This window comes from Melozone crissalis, unplaced genomic scaffold (assembly GCF_028551555.1).
Source record: "Melozone crissalis strain CALT ecotype California unplaced genomic scaffold, PUWL_Pcris_2 ptg000018l_1, whole genome shotgun sequence".
In the NCBI taxonomy this organism is placed as follows: Eukaryota; Metazoa; Chordata; class Aves; order Passeriformes; family Passerellidae; genus Melozone; species Melozone crissalis.
In genome coordinates this window covers 26873701-26900000 of record NW_026535796.1, presented here as the reverse complement: position 1 = coordinate 26900000, position 26300 = coordinate 26873701, and the positions used below count along the sequence as shown (strand labels likewise).

Genomic DNA, 26300 nt, shown 5'->3' with positions numbered 1-26300 from the left:
GTAAAGAATATAGTATTTGGTAACCAGAATTGAGAAACTGAAGTTGACAGTCTTATAAATAGAGGAAATTTATTTTGCACCTGTAGCTCATTACTCAAAACAGTGTCCAGTTAAACATTTTCCAAATGCAAATCTGTGGTGTTTTTCTGGAGTTTGATTACATAAAAATAATTAATTTTTTATAATCAAATAATAATATATAGACCAGTAGCCCTTTAAAGCAGTGAATTCTGTTACACTCTTCATTATTTTACCATTCTATCAACCTCTCTATTGGCAAATTGTTACTTTTGTATTATTCCTACCTACCAAGTGCAAAATGGTTATTGTTTCAAATTTTAGTGTTAGAAATGTAAATATGGACACCACCTTTTGTTTCATATTTTCAAAGTTTTTATGCTAAGTAAAACATGTATTTTTAACAGTGTACAAAGGCTAAGGTAAAATGCCTATTTATTCTTAGTATTAACTTATAAAATTAACATGTGTTTCATATTAGAGTAATAAGATACATAGATGTAAAGTGATGTGTTGATTCTGGGTGTGTTTTTGCATAGTGGAAATCATTGTTGTTAAGAATATTTGCACAAACTTTTGTTCCTACCTGTGATGATAGCTCTTTGTAGCTCTTTCACAGCCTTTAAACTCATTCAGGGGCTTGTATTCCTTTGCCTCATGTGGAATAGTTTCCTAAATAAATTATTTTCTTGCAGATGCTACAATCACCTGAATGTGATGCTTTTAAGAGGCAGCCTAGGGAGTAGATTGCAATGCCATCTCCTTTACTTTCGGGGAGGTGCTTACACACATCCATTGACAGCTGCATTGCTGCTTATATGGCAGATCCCTTCGTGTCACAGGCTCTGTCAATTCTTTTCACAGTGTCACCTGAGCCTTTTGATTCAGTTGCTGAAGACCATGACAAAGCTTTGGCCCTGAGTTGGGGCAAAACAGATGAAGAACAGGAAAAGAGTATTTTTTTGTTTTGTTTACAGGATTGAACCATGCACAGGTTAAAGGAATTAGTCTGAAGTCATGCAGGAAATCTTTGGCAGTGGGGGACCTTGCTAGTCTCAAACCTGATCTACACATAAGGATTCAATGATGTAAATACACCACTAGATGAGCTCCATCAGAGCTTGTTCCCAGGACAGAGACAGGATGTGCAGCGTTGACTTTTCTCTGAGAAATTTTAAAATATTTTGATGTTTTTAGAAGGTATTTTTCTAGAATAAAGTCTTTCCTGCTGTTATTAATTAACTGGTATTTGCAACTATGCAGTCTAAGCACATAGAGAGGAAACAATGCCGAGGATTGCTAAGACTGTATTCAAAAATAAACTAAAGGTATCTCCTGTTTTACATTAGTTTTTCATTGTAGTGTTAATATCAGTAAGTTAAAAAAGATAGGTGCTAAAATTAGCTTCGTATATCTTTTGACTTACATTTGTACATTTCAAAAAAGCAGAGAACGCCTTTTCCCAGCTCTTAAATGCTCAGAAAAATGTGTCAAAACTGAGTAAATAAATATTTGAATTTGGAAACTAATAAATTGGAATCATAAAGTCCTTAAAAAGTTTCTTACAGGCTGTTTAGAATTTTTACATATCTTCTAATAGGACATGAAGGTTATTTTGAGCTACTCTTACTGTATACTAAGCAGTTTCCTTAGAAGCTGTATGTGCTTCTAAAGCACAAACTGTCCAGTAGAATTAAGTAAATAAGGGTCTACTTTCACCTTGGGCTGATAAAATCCTTTAATGTTTCAAGACTTTAGAGATAATTGTATCAGAATGTGTAAGTTTGTATTTGCTGGGTGGATGATTTCCAAAATTATTAATATCATCAAGGTTTTTATAAATAAAGTGTAACTGAGCTAACAGGTTTTTTGTATGTTTTTCATTTTTATTTCTCTAGCCTCCAAAACTCTTATAAATAGCATGCTACGGGACCCTTCTCAGATTCCAGATGGAGTGCTAGCAAATCAAGTCTATCAGGTATTAATCACACTTGTTTTGTTTGGTTTGGGTTTTTTTTCCTGTGGCAATTCTGTTATCTGCCTAGCAGAGTAAAAGATTTTAAACCTCATTTAATTACTGTCATCATAAACTATCAGTGAGGTCAGAGTGCACTATAAATGGCAGTGCAATATTTGTGAGGGGAGCATTTCACTTTTTAATAGCTTGCTTTTATAGTGAATAAAAGCATGCAGTTTTTGTTTTCTGTGATTAAATCTGAACAGCATCTGATAGCCTTTTTGAGGAAAAGTAATTACTGTTTTTAAGATACTCTTTAACTATAATGGTTTTGTAGTTGCCCATCAGTATACTACTTCTCTTATTTGTCTGCAGTGTACTGTGAATGACTGTTGTTATGGACCACTGGTGGACTGCATCAAACAGTATCCTTTCCCATAAAATTTTAGGTGCACAATTGATGAGCTTAGACTGTGTGGAAGAGATGTGTCTAGCTTTAACCTGACATAAAGTTCTGCTTCACAAAACACATTTCATACTCCTGTCTTTTACATTCAGTCAGCTAGAGGGTCACTGCAGAGCTTTCTCTTAACTAACAAAAATCAGATGGACCATGGGAGGATGTCAGTTCGCTGGTTATACATTCATATATATGCCTCATTGAACCTCTGTGGTTTTGATTAGTTGAAATGCATATCTGGTTTTTGCTTAAGACTAAGTGACCATGCTTTGAGTGGTGGAGTTGGACTATATGATCTCTGGAGATACCTTCCAATCTCAGTTATTCTGTGATGAAATTAATAAGTTTCATACATATTGTTGAACATTTTGGCTTTGCTTTGTTATGAATATGAGTTTTAACTGAAATTTTTTCAAGTGCAGTTCAAGTGTGATTGACTGATTAGTATTTTTAAACTCCTACCTGACACTCCAGCGCAGTTATTTTAATTTCTCTTCTTCATAAAGGGGATTAAGCTGTAGTTAAAAACTATAAAAATATCCTGAATGTTCGGGGATTTTTTTTTATAGTGTTGAAATAATTAATTAGAGAGCCATATGGTATGTACACTGAGGGAATTCCGTGTGGCACTGAATGTTCCAGATTAAGATTATAATTTGGTAGGAATGATCACCAAGAACCCAAATCTATTTTAATAAAATCTTGCAGGAGCAGCTCTTCTGTTTCAATCTACAGTCAAAGGAAAACTTTCAAAATCATGGTCCGCTGTCCCTGAGCAGGCTAGTAAGGTAGTTCCTTCCCAAGTCCTAGAGAATCCTTGCATAAATCTCTGCATGCAGTTTGGGGGAAAATCTTGGTTTCACTGTCCAGCGAGATGGGAAAGCTGCAGTGATGTTTAGCTATTAGTGAAAAACAGCACTTCATGTAGTTGCGATACACATGATTGTCACTCCTTAAAAATACTTTCTTTCTGCTAGAAACACTTGTGTCTACTACAGCCTTAGCCCTGCCCCCATTAATTTTAACACCAGCAGGAGAGAGTTCTAATTGTCTTTGTATTTTGTGCTTTTAATTTGTAATTTTAGATATTCATTGAGATTATCTTCACAATTAAACAAAGTGCTCTGAAAGTGGATTAATCTAATAAGCCACACATTTTAAATGGTTGTTGATCATTGGTTTTCATATCCGGAATTTTAAGATTAATATTTTGTGGATGAGCAATCTGGCTGTAGTCTTATGAAAGTGCCAAGCTTAAAAATAACAAAGACACATATGTAGAATTATGAACCATTTTAAAGACTTATTTGCCTGCAATCTAGAAAAGACTTTTATATCCTCTTCATATTGTGGCTCAAATCGGTTGTTGAATATGCAGTGACGTCAATGAGAGTAATGAAGAGTTTTTCAATTCCATTTTGGTACAGAAAAGTTTAATACTAAGCTGTGTGAGTGCATTACTGTATGTTGCTGAATTAGATGTTAATTTTGAGGTGCATAAAATAGTTAAAAATCAATTTAAAGTTAAGGTTTTAAAAGCATAATGTCTTCTGAAGGATTGCATATTGATTTTAAATATAACTATCTAATTGTATATGCATGGACCAAAGTATGAAGTCAACCTCTTTGTAAATGCCAAGAGGCTATTTTTCAGTAATAGTTCAGATGCTTACGGGAAACTAGGCTGCTAGATTGCATGAGTAGAAAATGGCTTCTGATGTTATTTACAAGTTTTGCCCCATGGTCATTGCCATACATCAATAACAGGTATTATTATAGACTAAGTGTTTTTGCTTATGGTGCATTGTAAATTCTGTTTGCAATATTTTTCCTACCTTTTTGCCATTCTTCATTTGTCCCTTTTGTTCTGAAATTGCTAGTAGAATTTAACATAATACATAGTTTCAATTTATATAAGCTGTATATACATGTGAAGTGATTCCATAGAATAATTTTTTTGCTGTTCAATATGAAGGGTTCATATAAGTTAATTACTTAACTGTAATAGTAAGATGATCTGTAGTTTAAGAAGTGACTTTAAACAGAATTTGGAGCTTAACTGCTTTTAACGTAAGATCTTTTATCATATTTTTCCCTAGGATTCTTCTTAAAAGCTTCCAGAATAGAACTTTGACCTCCAAGAGGATATATTAAAAATATTTCATATGGTGATTGTTTTACATATTCCAAGGAATAGGACATTGGATCAACAGGCTGTCGGTGAAGTGAAAAGGACTTCACTGTAAAATATGATTTTATCTTTCCCTGACATTAGTTCATGCTTCTGAAAAATCAATTAAAAGGATGGATTTTTTACAGTAAGATGTTTCAGATGAATGTATTACCTATCATTTTCAAAATATAGAGAAAGAAAACCAGTTTGTTTCGTCCTTTGCTGGATTGGAGAATTGGTCGCTTGTCAGTAAAGTGCAACTTTAAAGGTATTTTACTGCAGGTTTTAGGATCACACTTTCTTTTACATATAGAAGAATAGACAGTAAAGAAAAAAAATTGAAATACTGCCCTTAAATATACTGAATAAATATGGTTAAATGGGTCTTAATTCTATAAAGTGTATGCTGTTGGTACAATAATCTGATTTTTGCAAAGTTGTGTATGCGTCTAAAAATCACTATAAGGATTTTAAAAAATTGGAATTCATATCATTGGGCACTTCTGAAATGCAGATGAAGGCAAATAAATTCACTTTGGATGTTTCTATGAAGTTTCTTCTTTTCCAAAGTAATCTTGTATTTCTTAACCTAAAGCTATCAGTGCTATTGGGCATGAGCACGAAGTCTTGCTGCGAGAAATGCTTTTGGAAAAAAATCTCTCTTTCATAGGTAAGAATCTGTAGCAGAGGCTATCCAGTGAATTCTTAACTTCAGAGATGTTTGTAACTGTTTATCTATGACAAAATTCAGCCCCAATGCTCCTTATATTAGGTAGTAAAGGAAGAGTAAAATATGATTGATGCTATATATGTTATCTTTTATTGATTTAGAACTGAGCAGGAACTCAGTTACCTAATACCCTATATATACAGCACATGCACAGGCTTGCAATTAATATTTTATAGAATAAGTAGTTGAAAAACATGCTTTAATATCTGCTGCAGTATTACTTTTGGTGTCATGAGATATTAGCCATAATCCAGGCCTTATGAGATTTAGGAAGAAGCATATGAAATATTAGCTTCAGAATGCTTTATGTATTAAAGAACTGCTAGAAGATTCACTCATTTACCTTGCTGTGCAGTTTCTGCTGAATTTTTGCCCTCTGCTTCCCAATTAATGCAATTACTCTTTTAACACTCCCAATTTTTAAAGTTATTTTTGGGATTGATTAGTTAGGAAGTTACTTTCATTTTTTTCTTTTAGACTGCAGTATGTTTCTTTTAGCCTGCAGTGTGTTTCTTTTACATGAGTGCCATTGAAACAAAGATTAATATTCAGTGTCCGTTCTGTAAATGTGATTGCAAACAGTGACTTCTTAAAGCATGGATTCCTTATGTAATGAGACAGTGAAGTGAAATGCTCTCTTCTGTTAATGGTTGGGCATTGTACTAAATTTGTGTGACTTTTGCTGGGTTTACCTGGAGCTATGATTTCTCCTGAAGCTATATCAGGTTAAGATTTTGGAAACCTTAAACAAATTTAAGAAGTTAGAAGGCATTATTAAACTTTTTAAGACATTTGTCCGCATGATTAAGGAACAGAATTAGTGTTCTCTTTTATTTTAGAGAAAAGTGAAAAAGGAGAGGATTAGTTACAAGCTTGCAAATGACACTATGAAAATACGAAGAGGCAAATTTTCTTATTTGACTGTAAGAGCGTAGATATAGGTAATAGGCTTAAGCTGTAATTGCAGAGATGATGGTTAAAAAAAACAAGATAAAATACCAAACAGTTCTAGGAACAATAAATGTAAAACAAACTGCCAGGAAAGGTTGTAGAATCACCTTCAATGAAAAATTCAAGGCTGGATTTGACACTCATCTATCAAAGCTGATAATGAAATCAATTCCATCACGATATGAGGGAATGGACTGGATGACTCACTAAGGGATCCTCAACCCAATGAATTATCATTTTATTTGGCTTGTGTGAGCTTAAGAATTATAGAAATCACATTTGAATTTTACTGTTTCATGACTTTGTATAAGCATCAATTTTTCCTTTAGAAATTAGCTCCAAGAAATTTGTGCTATCAAATTAAAACATCTAGAATGCATTAACTTCTTAGAATATGAAGATAGAAATGGGAGAGCTTAATTTGTTGTTCACATTCTATATATAGTGAAGTATTGTTTAGTCATGATTTAAGATATGTTAAGATTTGTATTTATTATGTCTGTGATCATGTATCTACTTCATATCTATACATGTTTGGGATATTCTTAGAAATAAAACTTTCCCAATATCTGCAAGATGAACCCTACCAAGTCTCTTGCAATACAACCTTTCCTTTCCAAAAACCTAGTTCCAAAACTGCTTGAAGAAAACACCATAAAAACAGAAGAGATGCCAGTATTTCCCATAGGTCTAAAAATTCAGGCTTTGTTGCGTAATACTTCATTCCTGTTTTGAAGAAGGCTTATGATTTACATGGCTTATGGCTTGTAATTCCATTACTTTTTAACATGTTTCAAAGAAACAGAAATTTTGCAGTTCCCATATTAGTGGGAATTCCCATATTCCATTTCACTGCTTCAAGAATAGTCAGAGAGTTTGTATCAGATGTGTTCACCTGAGCAACAGAGAGTCTAGTACAGGAGAGGAAAATACAGTCACAGGACACAGTGAATATCAAGTGCCTCACTATAGTCTTAGAGCATGAAGCAGCTTTTTAGGTTCTGGACAGAATTTTCTAGAGCAGCTGGCTTTCCAAGCCTACAGATCAGAAGTAATACCTTCAGAGTCACCCTGGAATTGACTGGAAACCTATAGACACTAATGGGGATTACATTTTATTAATCCACTCTTCATAAGAAGTGCTTTATATACCATATCCTCTCTTCAGCAAAAACACAGCTCTCCAGTCTTTATCACTTGGCCTGCTTGAGATTAAAGTGATCAATAGAAGCATTTTATCAAAATAGGCTCGCAGCTTCACATGCCATACTGAAATGGCAGGAGCTTCTAAGTTCTGTATAGGAATTTTATTTTTGTATCTTTACCATGAATATGTTAGGAAAGCTTTTAGATATATGGGGAGGTATTGAGCTTTATCCTCCTTTGATTTCCACCAGTAGATATAAATCATGAAATCTGATCAGTGTTTTCTGCTGTAATCTTAAATTTGCAGTTGTAGCTCATTCATGCATCAGCAGAGGAGGGCTAGTAGAAGAACAATGATGTGTTAAATGGTTCTGATTGAGTGTGACATTATGGTAAAGATGAATCTGCAGTTTTGTTGAAAATCTAAATTAATGGGGTATCTGTTGACAAACTACTTATTAGGGCTGTTTCCACATAATTTTCAGACCTGAGGATTTATAAATGTAACTGTCAAAACTGCTGTGGGCTGGCTTTCAAGCAGTTACTGAATTATTTTTTAATCCGTGCTGGAGTTTAAAGATCTTTTGAGGTGCAGAATGCTGCCTCTGTAGTTTCTGGAGCAATGTGAAAACATACCTGGGCTGAAATCTAGTACTTATTTTTGATGGTGTTATGGTTTAAAACAAAAATTTTATGGTGATTGTGAGGAGTTTGGGTAATTATTTCTTCCCCAGGGTTATAAAGCTCTAAAACACTTGGAGAAATACTAATGCAAAGCTCTGTTTCTGCACATGACAGATACATCAATAATAAACATGGTTTTTAATATGTTTTCCAATGTTAATCACAGTATGGAATGCTAGGAGAAACCACATGAAGACATTTAGAACCAGATATAAAACAAAAATCATGTTCTTTTCCTCGCCATGAATTAGTATGAAAAGATTTTAAAAGTATTTGGGCACCCTTGAAAAAACAATCTGCTGAAGAATATTAAAAGTAATGCTGATACAGATTCCAGTTCAGAGACTTGCCGTGTTGACCTATGAAACATGTGTTTACATCTGTTTTGGATTTCAGTAAGTTTTTTAAGGTGCATTTGCCTTATTTTGTGGTACTAGCATTTGTTAGATGTGAAAGAAAAGACTGGCCTTTCTATTACTATTGCTCTTAAACGAAAAAAAATTCAGCTGGGACTTCCTATTGTCTATGCTAGATTATTTTAAACAATTAAGAGCAGGTTGCTCTTAATTGTTAAATTAAAGTTAATTAAATTTGTATAAAATTGTTTTGTTGGTTTTTTAAAATAAGGGTTAAAAGATTACATAGAACATTAATTCATTTTTATATTATGGCATAAAACTTTCTATTCAGATGTTCTGTTAAATTAGAACTTTCTCAATCTTAACATGATTTGTATACTTGACAATTTAAGTTTCAAAAATTAGTCAAAAACCAAATCTGTTTCCAAATCCTAGAAATGTTTTTCATTATCTTATCATGTGATAAGAGTCGTAATTTTGTTTTATGTGATAATGAATTGCCACATTGCAAAGACTTATATTTAGTGTAGTGTGTTTATAGTGAAGAAATGCTCTCAAAATTAAAAAAAAAATTATAGTACCACTCAAAAAGAATAAACACCTATTGCAGTTTACACTGACGTGAATGTTCAGCTTTCCAAATTTACTTCTGTCCCAATTTCAGAATTAGTTCACTGTATAAAATACTTCAGAATTACATTCTTCAATGAAAAAGGGTGGGAGGGTTTGATTTTGGCAATATTACAGTATTTTGATTTCTAAGTTAGTACGTTTTTCTTGTCATTAAAATGTTACTTGGACTCAAACTGCTGACCTTTCAGGATTTGCACAAAGTATTCAAAAACTGAGTTCTGAACATTGGCCATGAAACTACTGTCCTAACCTGATAAATGGATTGGAAATAAGCTACCCAACAGTGAGAATGGACCATTAATTTTAATCAAAGGTGATGTAGAAAGGCGAATGGGATGCATGACAATGTCAACAGCCCAGTAGGTGTTAAGGGGCTACACAGCCTTACTTGTTACTAGGTAGTGCCATTAGTTGAGCTTGGGTGAAGACAGAAAGCCATGCCTGGAATTGAATGACCAGGTCACTCCAAATTCTAATGGAGAAATGGTGTTTCAGAAATACCAATGTAATGGTATCAGAAATCAAGGACAATAGTTTAAAAATATTAAGAGGTGGCATGGGCTTTTTTACTTTCTTCTTTTTTTTCGTTTTTTTTAAAAGGGAGCTTCTTTTCCCTTTTGCAGTTTTGTCTTGCTCATTCATTATTATTTATTGAAATACTCAGCTCTTAATATTTTTAAACAATAAAGTTGTAGACATAATGTTAGCAGAATGTCTAAATCTATGTTCAGAAACTGGAAAAATTCTACAGAATCCAGAATGCAAAAGAAACTAAAATTATGGTTCTTCTTTGCTTTAATAAATTTCTGGGAGAGAAGGCTTTTCTTGCTCTTTTTCTTTAACAATTTTATGCTAAAATTAAAAATAAAACCAAGGCAGCAGCAACCGTATATCTACGTTTGTGGTGCTGGTAGGATTAATCTTAACACATCCGAAGGTGGAGAGACTCTTCTTTCAATCAGTGAATATACCTCTTTATTTTGAATATTTGGAGGTTATAAAATACTGTATGACAGCTTGAATTAATGATGTTTATAATGAAGACATAAAAATGCAGGGATGACAAAGAAGCATTTTTATATCCATGCTTCAGGTTTTCTACAAAGGTTCATTTAATCTGACACAGCATTGCATGCATAAGAAAGATATGTATGACTGCATTAGTAATTCTTGCACTCTTATTTAGAATAAAATTAATTATGCTGCTGTCTACTTAATGGAATAGTTTCATAAACAGTAGTTCTTATTTTCTATGTGCAGCTGAAGATCAGCTTCGTGCAAAGGGTTATGACAAAACACCAGACTTTATTTTAGAAGTGCCAGTAGGTAAGTCTTTCAAAAGAATTTTTATTATTTTGTGTAGAAGTACTCATCTAAAATATTATGGCTACTTAAGTGAAGCATATTCTAGGATACTGTAAATAAGTCTCTTCAGGAGTTACTCAATAATTCTAAGAACTTGTAGTTTGAGTCAGAGAGGTTTGATCCTAAATAGTGTTACCCAGTCTTTCTTCTTTAGTCTCTGCATGTTTTTATCTCATTAACAAAAAAAGGACAAAAAAACGACACTAAAACCCCCCAAATCCCTGCTCCCACTAGTGTATTCTGCCCACTGCCATTCTGAACTAAACTCTGAAATAGCTAGAAATGTCTTTTACTTCTAGATCAAATCAGTTCATAGTCTTAAGATTATTACATTACACCTGTAGGTCATTGCATAAAGGTTTGTTATTGTGCAGTTATTCTTTTACCATCACTTTGCATCCAGATACAACTCTGCAGTTCTTTACTGTTTTTTAAAAGCCTGAATGGCAAGAAAGAATAAGGGAAAAAAGTATAAAGGTCGTGTTAAGTTCATCTGCCTTTTCTGGTCTTGAGGCCATGTGACAGCACTTGAATATCAGCAAGGAGGGACTATCCACAGTCTTTCTAGGTAGCGTGTGCCTATGCTCAGCACCCTCATAGTGAAAAAGTGGTTGCTGATGTTCAAGTGGAGCCTCCTGTGTGTAAGTTTGTACCCATTGCCACTGGTCCTGTTACTGGCTGAAAAGAGCCTGCCTCCCTCTTTACCTGCTCTTCAGAAAGTTGCATACATTAGTAGGATTGCCCAGTAATGTGGACCATAATAAACACAGTACACACATGGTGCTAAGGGTACCCACTTTTATATTAGAAGCGTGAGGTTATATTCCACCTGTTCAGGAGCCTGATCAAAAGGAAACTAGAAAAGCAACTATTTTTTTTAATTCTTAAGAAGGGAAACCAGGGAACACCCAAAAGATATATTTTTGTATTATTACCCTATTAGAAAGAAGGTTAAAAATAGTAGTAATTCATTTGCATATATTTGTCTCAAATTCAAATAATAACAGTGCATTACTTCTTTCAAGTTAATGTAATCACCTGAGACTTACAGGAAATCATGTTCTACCTGTTGTCTGAACTAATGTATAGCAGTCCTTGGATTCTTTTCTTCATGACTGAGTACAAACCTAGGAAAGGCAGATGTTTCTTAGAATTAGCATCTGAGCTGATTTTACCTCAGCTGTTTTATCTCCTGGGGTCTAAAGGTGTTGGGGTGGGGAAGGATGTAGTAGTGTGGGCCTACACAAGCTAACTGGGTTACTGAGAGCAGGGCAGTGGTGGCACATGTAGCTTAGTGTGGTGACTTCATGAGTTATTTTCCCAGATTCCCTGAGTAATTTTGCAGTCTGTGGTCAATCATATGCTGCTGTAGCCTCTTGTAATCTTTCTGTGTAGTGCTTCTAGGTTTGCATGCTCTCTGAAAACCTCATTCCAAGTTAAATTTATGCCAAGGCATCATGGTTATGGATATTGTAGATAACTCAAAATAGCCATAACATTTTTAAAGATCTTAACAATGATACCTAACAACACCTTTTTGGAGAAAGAATGATTTCTTCTGTTCTTCTGCAAAATTATATTGCCGTTAGGAAAGGACATTGCTTTTTCAAAAAAAAAAAAAAATTTTTATTAATATTAGTAGTTCACTCCTGCAAGAAATTATGAGGAAAGACATGAACCAAAGCAAATACCAAAGCCTAGAAACAAAATCACATTTTTTCACACAAGCCTTCTTACTCTTAACTTTTCTGATGAAGCATTACTGGTTTTACAAAAGAAAGGAAGCAGACACATGTCCAGGATAAATTTCCTTCCCTTTCTTGTACCTTCCATTCTGGATTGGCGGCAAGTGTCTGTAGCTGCTTATCTAACTATTTTTATCATTCAGCAGAAATTTCCAATTTCTTACCTGACAACTACCTTCCAGCAAAGTAAGGGTAGTAGAAGAATACAACTGCTTCTTAGTCTAATCTCTTTTTTTTATATACTCTTTGCATTAGAATAAATGCAGATATGTGGAACAGGGTGTAATTAAACTGAAATTCATGTGATTATCTGTTTAAAGTATTTTCTGGTATTTTTTTTAAATGCCCTATGTACATATTTGAAAGAAAATTTTTACAAATATGTAATGTGGTTGCAAGCATGAATTATGTGGTAGATTGTGGAGTAAATAGAATGTTCCCTAACACAGTCTTACAGGCTGTTGAGTGTCATTTTCAGAGTTCAGTTTGTTTTTTGCTGTCACCCTAGCTGTGGAAGGACACATCATTCACTGGATTGAAAGCAAAGCCTCATTTGGTGATGAAAGTAGCCACCAAGCCCACTTGCAGGACCAGTTTTGGAGCTACTGGAACAGGTATGTTTCTGTTCGTTTTCCTTGCAGATAAATAGGACTTCATTTTAAAAAGAAGTTATCGGATAAAACACTACTGACTCTACATGTTATTAATCTGACACTTTGAATGTCATTAATTAGCATTTCAGGTTGGTGTGCTGAAATATTTATGAAAAATTGAGATCTTAATTTTTAACGTGCAGCAAAAATACATGGTGATTTTACAGTGATGCTAGAGTAAGTGATGTTGGTACAGAAGTTATATGCCAGTTTTTTAATACCTAACTTAGAAGGAAGATTTTGCTGTAATGTTATGGAATATGTACAAAGTGACAAATTTGTTAAAATATCTTCCCAGTCTAACCAAGTGGGATTTGTGTATAAAGGACATTATTGCTCATTGTCATTGTAAGTAGGACAGTACTGTTTCACAGTGAGTTTTTTTTAATGAAGTATTTCTTTTGTACATTTGAAGAAATAATTACAATTATCTTCAAGTTGAAAATGTAGTAAGTATTTGCAGTTTAAGGGGGAACAAAAGTTTTACTAGACAGAATTTTGTGGGATGTTGATGGTATTGGTGTAAAGATATTTTCTCTTAAATATGGTTAAAATGCTTCTGCTTTATTGTTCTAAAAGTCATTATTGTGTATATTTATAAATCTTTATATGGTACTAGACACCTCCTCTCTAGACACCTCCTCACCTCCTCTTTAAAGAATACTAAACACAATGCTTCATCTTCAATGCCATTTTTCTATGTATTAAAACCCTAAGCAAGATAGTGAGGCAAATTAAACCTTTAATATCAGATTGTTTTAAAACATAAATTTAGAAGTCTTCTCAGTGTCCACAGGAGACCATCAGAGGGATAGTGGAGAACATGGCACAAGTGTGTGAACGTGCAACAGTCTCTGTTCCAATATCAGAGCCTAGTCTGGTGACAATCAGTATTTCAGCTGAATATGAAAATTGCTAGCATTACCTTTGGAAATACCTTAAAAGCAGGTTCAATAGAAAGCAGCAGAGAAAGGGAAACCAGATCTTAACAATAACATCATTTAAGTGCATAATTAGGCTCTGCAGCAGCATTCTTGATTGATAGAAAAAGGACCTGCTCTTACTTGGCAATCTCAGAAAGCAGAGAGTTGGAAAGCTTGAATCAAGGTAATGGGAAACTTGGAAGGCTGTCAATTGTTGGATGATGATATTGTATTCTAGAAGAGTTGTAGAAAGTAAATTGTGAAACACTGAATGTAAAACTTAGAAAGAAATTTGAGTACATATGATATCTAGGCAAATGGTGAGAATAGCAGGAAAGATTGTGATGCAAACATTGCTGACCTGCACATCAGTGTAAAGGAAATGGAGCAGCTCAGGCTAGGAGAAGACCATTAGATGTACTGGAATACTTTCTGAGTGTACAGGGTGTGTTTGAAGGCATCCATTATGGTGTCAAGAGAGGAGCACCTCCAAGAAGTGAATTTCAAACTGATAGCTTGAGTTTAAAGATACTAAGTTGAGATGTACAAAAATGTTTGATTCTTTAGTGCAGTGAATTTGCATTCATTTAAAGGAAGCTAGAACTCTTCATAATAAGATTAGTTGCACCCTAAATCAAAAATTTAGGTTAATTATGGAAATTAGGCAGATTTCTGTGGGTTTTTTTAAGGAATAAATCCTGTTAGTTTTAATTTTGGTACTGCTTGGCCAAGCTGACAGAGCCACATCTTCTGAAATGAGTTCTGAATTACTGTAGTTTCTAATAAAATGACAGTTGGGTTAATGAACACATGTTGACAGATTGGGTTGCATGTAGGTTAGAGAGTTAAGTTTCATTGGTCTCTGGAACTATTTATATGAAAGAACACAGTTGTAACTGCACAAACTGTGAACCAATTTTGTATTATTTTATCAGTCTATGCAGAGGTCTTTCAAGAGACAACCAGATTCTCAGTCAATTCACTACACCTTTGTGTCTCACTTCCTCTTGAAAGAGAAATTATTTGGAGAACAAGCAAGAGTTCACAATAGAGTTGATATGACGCTCAAGTAACAGTTTAGGATTTTTTTAACCTGATCCATTGGTTGAACTTGAAGCAGAAATGAAATTCAAGAGAAAATCTGTATCATCTGTTAGATGTGAAGAGAAACACAAATCTAGATACTTTGAAAGGAATGAAAGTGAGAGGATTTAGACCTTTTCTGTTCAGCTTTTTTATTGCTTATCTAAAAATTGTGAGTCAACCTGGAAAAGTTTCTGTGTTCTTTTCTCACGTCACAGATGTAAGATGAATTTTATTCAGAATCTGACTGAAAACTTTGAACATAGCTGGGGCTTCTTTGCTGTTATGTGTGTATTTCATTAAATCCTGTACTTTGTGCTAACTAAATCTGTGAGTGTCTTAAATTGGTCTGTACTGACAGGAAAGAAATGGCACTTTCTCATTTAACAGAACAGCTCCCTAGATGCAGTCAACCATGTCTGTTCACCTCAGTGCAGAAGAACACCTTTTTATTACTCTGAGTTCTGCAGGGACAGCTTAGCAAGGTTTTTTATGGCTCATACATCAATGGTATTGTTAAGCAATTTTCAATTGCAGTGGTGCACTGCAACCTCATCTTCAAATTAAGCTTCACATTAAAAATGTACAAAGTGTACCTTGTCAGTGGATTTGCACAGTTATAATTTAAGGTGTTGTTTAGATATTGAGATTTTTCAATAATAAAGAAACATGTAAAGGCAAGTTTGGTCTTGCATATTCCCAGATTGATTTTGCAGAGTTATGTTTTGGGAAAAAAAGCTATTTTATATACTGGTCAAACTTGGTATGAAGTGATTAATATACTTCCCTCAGTATGTTTATTCCTTCGGAGTGGTGGCATCCACTGAGCAGACTGTAGCTTACACTGCTACTGGGTAAACAAAGAACCTCCATGTATAAAATACAATTGCTTTGTGCACAAGTAGTAGATACCACAGTTTTCATTTTTCACTGGTCTACATTGCTGAATTTGTTGTAACTATGAGAATAAAAGCTATTGAATTGTTAGTGTGACCAAAGGTAATTTGGAGAGTATCAACAGCAAGTTACACAGATTGCATTTTAAAATGGGGTCTGTGAACATGTTGTAAATTATTTTAGGGTTTAGATGAATGTTGCTGTTTCTTTTTCTTTTCTCCATAGTGCCTGATTTTATAACTTTTTTTAAAATTAAATTAAAAATTGGAGTCCTAGCTGTAAAAGTCTGTTAGTCAGAGCTGACAGGCATGACTACTGTTTTCTAAGGATATACAGATCATCAACACATGGTTCAAACAGTAATTAGTGGGTGCACTGTCAGTGACTTGCTGTAAGATATAAACTCAAATACAGCAATTTAAATTTTCTATCTTGTTCAAGCATGGCTAAGGCATATGTACAGTCTGGAATGTGATTTCTGGAGAGTCCCAGGAGATAGCTTGACGTCATTATTAGCTAAAGAAACTTTACTATAGGTGAGGAAAAGCATATGAAAATGTCATATTTGACACTGTTATAAAACTAAAGGCAATTTCACATAGTGAAAAAGAAGCATTTCATCTTCTCTTTGAATAAAAATGGTAAGTCATCTCTCTACTAGATTCCTTCCAGCATTTGTTTTTGTTCTAAATGTTTAGTCCTCTGCTTCTGCTTTTTTGAAAGAATAAATAAAAGCAAGTTTCTTGTAAGTAATTTTAAAATAATAATCACACTTTTTGGAAGCCTAAATTCATGATTCATTTTGTTGTTAAAAGGTGCATTATGCTTAATCTTGAGACTTCAGTTCATGGCTATAAGTCATAGTAAAATTATTAAATTATCATAGAGCCCTGTCAATTAATAAAAGGGTATTTAATTCAGATAAGTACAAACAGAAATGATGCAAAATATTGTATTTCACAACACAAACTCAGATAATGTGTTCCTTGTTTTTTGTGAGAAAAGTTTTGCATTTAAATTCATTTACAGTTGACAGTAAGGATGAATTCTTTGTGAGCAAAGTCTGAATCAGGAGATCAGAATTACAGGCATTTTTTGCTGTTTACCTCTTTAAATTGGTTTAACAGGTTACTGTGAAGACTGTTGAAGTAAAAAGTGATGTCTGATTGTAGGGGAAGAGGGAGATTTGCTGTGGGTTTGTGCATGTCTGTTACATTAACAAGTTTAGTATTCTTCAGTTGCAGATGGTTTAAAAAATTGTTTTGGTGAGTTGGAAACCATTGTAGCAACTTGACTTGGAAGAAATCTTGGGAGTTACTGTTGTCAAGTGGCTAGGAAAACTGTTCATGCATACCCAGTATACAAAGCAGCCCAAATATAAAGAATGAAAGGTCATTCTTCTGGAAGTATGATGGTTTGTTGACATATTTTGACACACTGGTACAATGCTGAAAGGTTTTGACCTTACTGCTACACTGGGGGACTTAGGGTTTGTTTAGCTATCTAATGCTTGTAGATTTTCACACATGCTGTGTTTTGCTGGGCTCCTTTTTCTCTCCCTTCTGGCTCCACTTGAATTACTAAATTAATCTTAAACAAAATAGGATGTAGATAGAAGAGAGAGTTGAGGGTGATTTTTACTGCTTAGGACTTTATATAGTAAGTTTCTTCAAAACTAATTAACTTTTTTTAAGTGAATTACTATGCCAACTTGCTAACCTTAGCAGCACTGAGTAAGATACATTTGTTTATAGACAAGAAGAGAACCAAGAGCAGTGAAAAATGCTATTTTCCACTACTTTTCTAGTAGAAAATGCAGTAGTATACTTTGTGAAGATGATAAAATTCTGTGTTCTTCTGCAAGAATAACAATACAAGTGTAATATATGTATTGCACGCACAGAAACACATACAGAAGCATATCTCTGCACTTTGCAAAGTCCTGGATACATTCAGCCTATCTCCAATAGCATTTCATTTTAATTACTTTTGTCTTTATTTAATGACACATGAACAGTATAAAAATCAACATGTATCTTTTGCAATTTTTTTTTTTTACTCCAGCTCAAAAGTAATGTTATAAGTAATGTTTAAACCTGTTATGCTCTCTTCAACTATGTGATTGGAAAACAGACCATGAAGACATTTTGACTGAGACCATGGCTTATGCATAGCATAAGTTAATTGTTTTGCTCAGTATTATAGATTGTTTTATTTTGTATCAAAACTAATTTTTGTCAAGGCAAAGAAGGAACAGACCATATTTTATTAATATTATCATTTGTGTTTGAGTGATTGATATTAAGTATATATTTTCATGCACTGTTCTCCTTAGGTATTGTATTTCATACAGGCATTGAACTGGGATTTTCATTATAATTTAATGCTCTTATGTAAGCCTCTTTCACTACTAGATTGTTACATCCTGAACTTTAAAAATAGTAAATAAGCAGTTTATGTCTTTGTTTACATTATTTTTCCCTTATATTTTCTGTACTGTCTTAAATATTTTGTTGTCACAGGAAATTTGTGTAGTCTAGACAGAGCATTTTCAGCTTCCTTCCATATTACTGCTAGGCTTCAGCTCCAGTTCTCCTGGTATTTCTCATTCAGATTAGACAAGCATCTAAGTTTATGTACGATGAGAGCTGACAGCATAGATCCTCCTATTCTTGCCAAAGGCCTGGTTGCACACACTCCACTATGTCAAAGAATGTCAACCCCCCCCCCAGACCTTACCTTTCAGAATTCCTTGTAATTTTTAATTGACATTTACATCTGACATTTTCAATGTATCTTTTAGTGTTGGTTCTTTATCTACCTACTACTAGTTAAAACCAATCCAAAGCAAAAAGAATGCCTTCCTGTGAGCTATGATATCATATATTTTTTATTTAACAAGGTCAAGTTGCTGGGCTGAAACTCAAGAGTGATCAGCTCCCTCTTCCTTTTTCTAACTCTGGAGGTGCTAGTCTGATTCATTTCAAATGACAATTGAAGAGGGTAACAGGCATCTAAAGTGAAATTTTGCTCTTAGTACTAATGAACAAAGCATGAGAGTATTATTGTTACGTGCATCACACGCAGAAGGGATGCAGAGATTTCAAGGAAATTTTAAGAATACTAATAGGGATTTTCCTTTGAGTCAGGTACTTGAACATTGAAGGTGCAAATATTCATACCTGTATACATGCAAGATATGCTAAGAGCATAATATTGTGAATGAAGTAAAACTGGCAAGTATGTCATTTAGCTGCATGTTGCAGTTGTTGTGCTTCTTTGCCTTTAGAAATCTCAAGTTTTTATTTGGGTTACAATGCTAAAAGCCTAATAAATTAGTTTGAGCATAATTATCCATCTACTAGAAGTTAGAATGAAGGACTATAGTTGATCGTAAATGTCACAAAGCAAAAAAAGTAGAAGCAGCATTTTGTCACAAATAATGCTGCTTTTCTTCTAATTAGTTAATTTACATTTTGCAAATTAAGGGCAAGATTCAGACAGAAGATAATCTAGTAGCATATCATAGCTTTACTGACCTATATTTGTATATGCCAAATTTAAGTTAATTAGAAATGTAGATGCTGTTTGTTTTATCTGTCAAAAAGCTCATGTTAAAAAAAAAATCTAGACACACTTTTTCCCCCAACATTTATCATCTAAATAATAGTCTTGCCAAGATGGCAGCCTCATAATAAACTCTTTTCAGTGGAGTGATGGGTAATGAAGCTTGCTTGTGAAGGCAGCGAAAAATGTTGTCTAGCCAAATGTGTGGATATGATGGCTAGAGAATCAGTGGACTTTCTCAGTCATCAATCTTTTTAGTAGCCTCTTACACATCTGAATATTTTGATAGATGATCTAATAATTGAGTTATCTATCTTTCTAACTATCAGAGTTGCATAAAAATTATTCTCACATGCTATTGAATATTATATATATTGAGCATCCAGTAAATTTTTCAAAAAAAGTCCAAGAGGTGGAGGAATTTTGTTAGTCTTAAGTAGCCTTTAATATATTAAATGATAAATTACTATGTATAGAATACAAAACTGTATGTACTAATATAAGGAAAAAATAAATAATGTCAATAGCTGATTACAGATAGGACTCAGTAAATAAAGCATTTACAAGTATGACACTGGTGAGGTTAATACACAATCTAAGTAATTTGAAGTACAAAATGAGTGGATTCATAGTCCCCAGGCAGTTGATGGACAAGAATCACATTTCCACTCAGTTGCACAAATTCCTTGTGCCTAAGTCTTGGCTTAAGGAGAAAGAAATACACTATAGTGTACCAGGTTTCCATTCAGCGTCTGTGAGAGCTCTGAGAGAGTTCCTTTTGATTAAAGATGAGACTGAAATGTATATATTGAAACTTCCTACATTTTGTTTATTCTGAGTGATTGTACAATATGGATTCCTGTTTCCAGAGCACAAGAATCTGCTTCCCTAGAACACTAATCTTGTGTTAATGGAGGCACTGAGGATATTTGGATAAGTTGCATTAAGCACATCATCAGTTGTGCCTTACTAACGCTTCAGAGTGGCAGAGCAAAATTGGCTTGTTGATGTTCGTGTATTTTTTAAAATGCTGCATTATATAATTCTTAACTTCAAATGCATTTCTGGTCTGGTAAAAATTATTTTAACAATAAGAAATACATTGTTGCATTAAGAATATTTTTCCTGCCTCAGTGCCACCAGTTTGTGTTCAATTACATACTTTTGTAGAGATTGTAAGATGTTCCTTCTTGTAAATTCTTGGAAACTGTGTGATAAGGATTCATTTCTTAATTTTTTTTCAGTTTTTTAGTACTTTTCTTGTTTCATAACTAATGCAAGGTATAAACAAGTATGTTTGATGAATAGTTCTCCAGTTGGCAAAGAGGCTTTTCTTTCTCTGTTCAGAACTAGAGTGACTTTCTTGAGGATATCAAGAAGTTATTCACTGATTTCAGAATTTTAATGGAAAAGTATCAGAGGGATTTTCTTTGTAGTTACTACCTGTTTAAAGGAGTATGAGAAAGATGCATTTTAAGGACTTGCATGTTATCATCATTTGACAACACTTTGTGAAAGTATCATTGAACCTCATGGGACCTTGCTACTGCATATGGATCTGCAAATTGAACAAAACTTGGGCTGTCTCACTGGCAGTGGTTGTGACTCTCATGCTCAGTAAGTCAAATTTTTGATGTTTATTAGTTCTTCCTAAACTAATAAATAGTTAGTTGGATAAAATTTGAGTATACATAAAGCAAGACACCTAAGTAAGGTGATTTGAGTATCAAAAATGTAAAAGTTTCCAATAAAGTTTGGCTCTGAAGTTCCACATTTATCTTGCCATATTGCATCCCATTTGAGTAGTCTACATTTTTGTCTTCAGTAATATTTAGATTGATTTTATGCAGTTTTAAGTTACATAAGGAAGATATTACAGAAGTATATTTTAAACCTAGAACTAAGGCATTAGAAAAAAAGTTACAAAAAAAAGATTACATTATTCTGTTTTATTACTTCTGAATGTATAAATTCATAAGCAATTAACTGGAGTTTATCAACATCAGTGTTCTGTGGCTTCTTCTGCCCTGAAGTAAATTGGCAGTTATTCTAGTAAGCATTTGTAGCATTTCTGCTAGAGAATATATCAAGTTCCTAAGCATGCACAGTGTGTTATATACAGTTACAAATATGTATGTATTTGTATACTTTATTAATGTTTAGGTCTTTATTTAGGAGAAAGGTCTTCATTTCCCTCTCCTAATCTAAATATTAAGCATCTGTGTTCCTTCTTTTCATTTGATTAGCATGCTCTCATCCATCACTAGTCTTTGATATGAACATCAGGAAATCATGTCCTTTTATTTAAATGATAAATATGCCTTTGTCATGAATACTTACAGACATCCAAGATTTACATCTGAATTGTCAAAGTGTAACTGCAGGCTTCTCTGTTGTGTGACATTATTAGTGAAATAAAGAACTTTAATTTTTTTGATGGATAAGCCTTAAATACTGGCATTGCAAGGCTAAATTAGTTGTGATGCTGCAAAAATTTTTCCTTCATCCACTGTTTTTCTAAGATGTGTTGTTTATCAACAAGAGACAATCAGCTGTATGAGAATCTCTGCAGACATTCCTATTTACATGTTCCAAACCTGTCTCTTCATGTTTCATTATTTAGGTCTGATGTCTAGTTAGCTCTTATCAAAACTAATACCATCTGAAGTACCAGGCTTCCGGTACACACACAACCAACATGAAAATTTCAGTCTCACTAATATTATTAAAGACAAGATCTCTTTAAACCTGGGCTTTGTTTCAGTGTCTAGATAAGTTGTATCTTGGAGATTCATTTCAGTGAATGAGCCACTGCTGTTTCAATAGATGAAATACATCTGCAATTATATTCTGCATGTTTTTAAATTTAAAAAATAGCACAAATACAAGTGTTTAGATTAAAGCTTTGGTACCATTCTTACTATGTCTTGATGCTGTTAAGGCAGAAAGAGCTGCTGTGTGGCTGTCTTGTTATTGTTGGAATAGTACAGCAAGTTAAAATGTTTTGTAAGACAAACACCTAGATATGATTTTATAAACTGTTTTATCATCTATTTGTAGCAAAATATGAATGTGTCAGGGAAATAGGTAATTGAATTTTAGTTCCTACACAAAGCTAGTCTTCCTTGAAATCTCTAGGTTTGCTTACACAGGATAAAACATTTTTTCCTCCTTTTATTCTGCTCATTCATTTATTGTATTCTGAGTATATCGTGGTTGAATTCATTTCATGTTCTAAGTGCTGAAATGCTGAAATTCAATCTTTGAAATTTATAGTTTCAAGGTATTGCTATTTATAATCTTTAAAATTCACAAAATTGAATTTTAAAGATTATAAAATTGCAAGAGGAATTTAGTGAGGGATCCCACAAAATAATTTAAGGGCCCATGTCAGTTTATAATTGCAATATTCTGTAATGTCATATATACAGTACACTGCAATAATTGGAATTTTTTCAACTTTTTTGTGTTGTTTACCTCAGAAACTTTTACAGCAACATTTCTTGTGTAGTCAATTTTTTTTTATTCCAAGCTTGTTTATTTTATGAAATCATGTAAAATGGAACTTAGTACTTTTTTTTTTTTTTTTGAAAGTGCTATTTATTTTAAATTAATTAAAATTACACATAATTCAGTCTTTCTGTAGAAGGATTTTTGAATACTTTTGAAAGTATATTCTCATTTATTTGCTTCAAAAGAAGAAATATCTTGGGTCCTTTTCAACCCAGCCCAACAAAGTGAAGTGGCATTTTCTGGCATACGAAGGATGCCTGTGAGTTTTTGAGACACTGAAGCTGTAACCAAACTTCTTGAAGACAATGATGGCAATGAGCTTCTGTCCAGAGTTAATCAGTTGCAGAATTTGTAAACTGCATATGTGTCAAAGTTGAAAATGTTAGCACTCTGATAGAAGCTTGAAAAGGTTAGAGCTGATAAAAGCTATCAGCAGTTAAAGAAGGTGATTTATGGGAATGTAATGACACAAAATGCCTCATTTATCACTCATATATAGATAGGTTAAGGTTTCTGTGTCATACTTTAAAAACTTGACCACTTAGAATTGTCAAAATAGGTGCTTAATTGCCCATCATACATTTCAGTTCAAATTTCCTTTGCTTGAATTTTGGTGATTTTACTGTTTTGCTTCTCATCTGGTTCTTTTTAAAGTCATTCATATTTCATATTTATTTCATATTTGTTTCAAATGGTATGCTCAGTGCTCTGTTAGAACTTTTATTAGGTAAAGCTGTTGATTTGAATGCTGTCCAAATCTTTTGTTGATTTACAATTTCATTCAGCCTAACTGTAAGGAAAATAACTGAAGGTTTCGTTTTCTTCGGTTCTATACCACTAATTCTCATCAAGAGTTTACAGCTTTCTAATTCAATCCTTACATTTCCTCTCCAAACTGAAATATGAGATTTAAAAGTGAATCCATCAACTGGTTTCCAGTTCCAGTCACTTAAGTTACTGTTTATCTCCATGCAAATTAAATTGAATCCAAAACTACCAGTACTGTTAAATGATTCTAAAACAAAATAAAAATGTTAAGAAAAATGCACAGTAGTATGCTTTCCTTTTACTGACTTGATGTGAGGATAGCAGCAAGCAAGTCCCATAGATTTGAGACTGATTGGTTTTATTTTAACTGTTTACAATTTCATCATAGTGCTGTAAAAAAAGTAAATGCAAACATGGATAAATGCTCATTAAGGTGTTATCTATAAGACAATATTTGTAAAATACAGCAACTACTCTAAAGACATTGTATTAATAGGAAAAAACAGGCTCAACTGCCAAAAAAATTTTGATAATAAAGTTTCCAAAGATTTATTTTTCTTAACCTACTTACTCTTACTCTTTTCGAAATATTTCATTCTCCTATTTCCAGATCTTGCACAGAAAATTCTGAACAGAATCATTTCAATTTTTAATATCAAAAAACTTACCTTTTTATTAGCTTTCACAATTTATGGCCCCAGTTGTACAGCATTCTGTTTGTTCAGCGATGACCTTCCAGGTTCGATTTAAAAAGAAGTCAGAAGCATTTGTCATGTCTGCTCGATCTTGTCCAGAGGTACCTATTGTAATTATAAAGGACTAATAAGGTTGTTTATAATATAACAGTCTGACAACCCTAGAAAATCTTCTGGAGAGCAACTTCCCTTTTTTTTTATTTTGTCTTTCTTAAGAGAATAAAACCTCCCTTACCTTCTTGCTCTGTGTTACACTGTGTCTTTTTTGAATTAAGATGCAAAAGCATGAAGAACTTAAGCCTTGAAAAACTTAACTTAGTTTTAAGATATAAGCTGTATAATTTTCTCATTTGTAATTTCTTTTGGAAATACTCAGTACTAATGTATCTATAGCAGAGTTGCACCCTGTATTTAGTTGGTGTATGTAGAAGTGATGATGATTTACTTAGAAGCACTGAATTTCTTTCACCATGTAACAAAAGAAACCCACTTATAACTGTGTTGCAAAAATATGTGATGCATTAATATGGTGGTCTCTTTTTCTTGGGAAAAAATCCAAATTAAGACAATCCTATTTATTCTATCATAAGCATTAACATACTGCTGTAAGTGGGTGTTATTATTTTTCATTATATGTCAGGTTTTTGGTAATTGACTTATGATCATTTTTCCCTTCCTATGCCTTTGTCTTGCTTCCTCTTTCCTTTTTCCTCCCCCATTTCAGCATCATCCAGCAATACCACTTCTTTTTATAGACATCTATATAAGGTAAACAAAAACCCAATGGAATTTGAATGTTTGACAGAAATGTTTACCTCTCTTGTATGGTATGTAACAACACTGGAGTATTGTCAGGCTACCATACATCATTTAAATACCCTTAGACAGCAAAGGCAAAATCTTGACAATTCAGTAATCTCATCATGTGATTTCAATAAGGCTTTTTTTCATATCTACAATTGAGACAAATTTATGTTGTGTGTATTTATGGTTGTTAAACTCAAAATTGTCTCATTTCATTAATTTTTAACATTGTGCTCTCTTAATGACTATGAAGAAATGTATTAAAATGCCTTAATTATAGGGCTAGAAGAAGAGAAAGCACAAGTCTTTTTAGCATATGATCTTTCAATTGCTCACTAAAGGATAAAGAGGGCATTCAAGCGTGGTTTAGATAACTGTCAGCAATAATAAAATGCAAGGTAGTTTGTAGAGCCTTTAAGGACCTTTCAGGGAAATAGATTTAATTAAAAAACAATAAAATGGACTTTTCATTTCAAAGAAATCCAAAATGTTATAAAATTTCAGGATGCTGCTGTATTGAGAGTAATGTATGTTTCCAAGGATAAGGAGAAATTACTGAAAATACTCTGCAGACCACAAAGCAGTGATAGCTTTATTTTGTGTGTGTAAATGTATTTCCTTCAGCTTTTAAAACACAGACTATGAATAGCACATTAGAGATATTTCATGTTTTCTGAACTGTGTGATTTTACCTGGTTTGGGTTCTTCTAGTTTTAGCTTTTAATGAGGGTGGTTTTTTTAAAAAATATAAGGTGACCACTTAGCTTCTTAATGTAAAATTATATTCTCATAATCACCCTCAGAACAAAACAGTTCCTATACTGACAGAAGTTCAGTTGCCTATTTCAGAGTCTGTAGGTTCCCATTCATCATAGTTGCCTGTCTTATATACTATGGAAATACATTTTGGAGTATATTTCTAATTTCTGCTGGTTTTCTTCTCACAGAATCAAAAATCACATTTGCTAGTAATGTTTTTGTCTACGTGGTGAGTTGAAAAGTTTATTCAAGCGCTTATCCTGCATTACCAACTTTTACTGCTCCTGGCAAACCAAGAGCAACTTAACTTACATGTGATCAGCAGTGGTTTATAAACAGCATTGACTGCTGTAATTTTAAAGTTTTTGCACCTTTGCTGTGCAAAAGCCTGGTGCTTTCCTGAGGAAATTTTTGTAG

The 26300-nt window shown here is 33.4% G+C and overlaps 1 protein-coding gene across 1 annotated transcript in view; it reads left to right on the top strand.

Annotated features, from left to right (window-relative positions):
• The window catches only part of CDIN1 (CDAN1 interacting nuclease 1), a 122454-nt gene that overhangs the window by 49119 nt on the left and 47035 nt on the right, over positions 1 to 26300 (top strand). The window contains exons 6-10 of the mRNA XM_054276351.1: positions 1917 to 1996; positions 2351 to 2400; positions 5211 to 5278; positions 10372 to 10437; positions 12730 to 12835. Of these exons, the coding sequence (XP_054132326.1) occupies positions 1917 to 1996; positions 2351 to 2400; positions 5211 to 5278; positions 10372 to 10437; positions 12730 to 12835 (370 nt within the window). The remainder of the gene's footprint in view (positions 1 to 1916; positions 1997 to 2350; positions 2401 to 5210; positions 5279 to 10371; positions 10438 to 12729; positions 12836 to 26300) is intronic.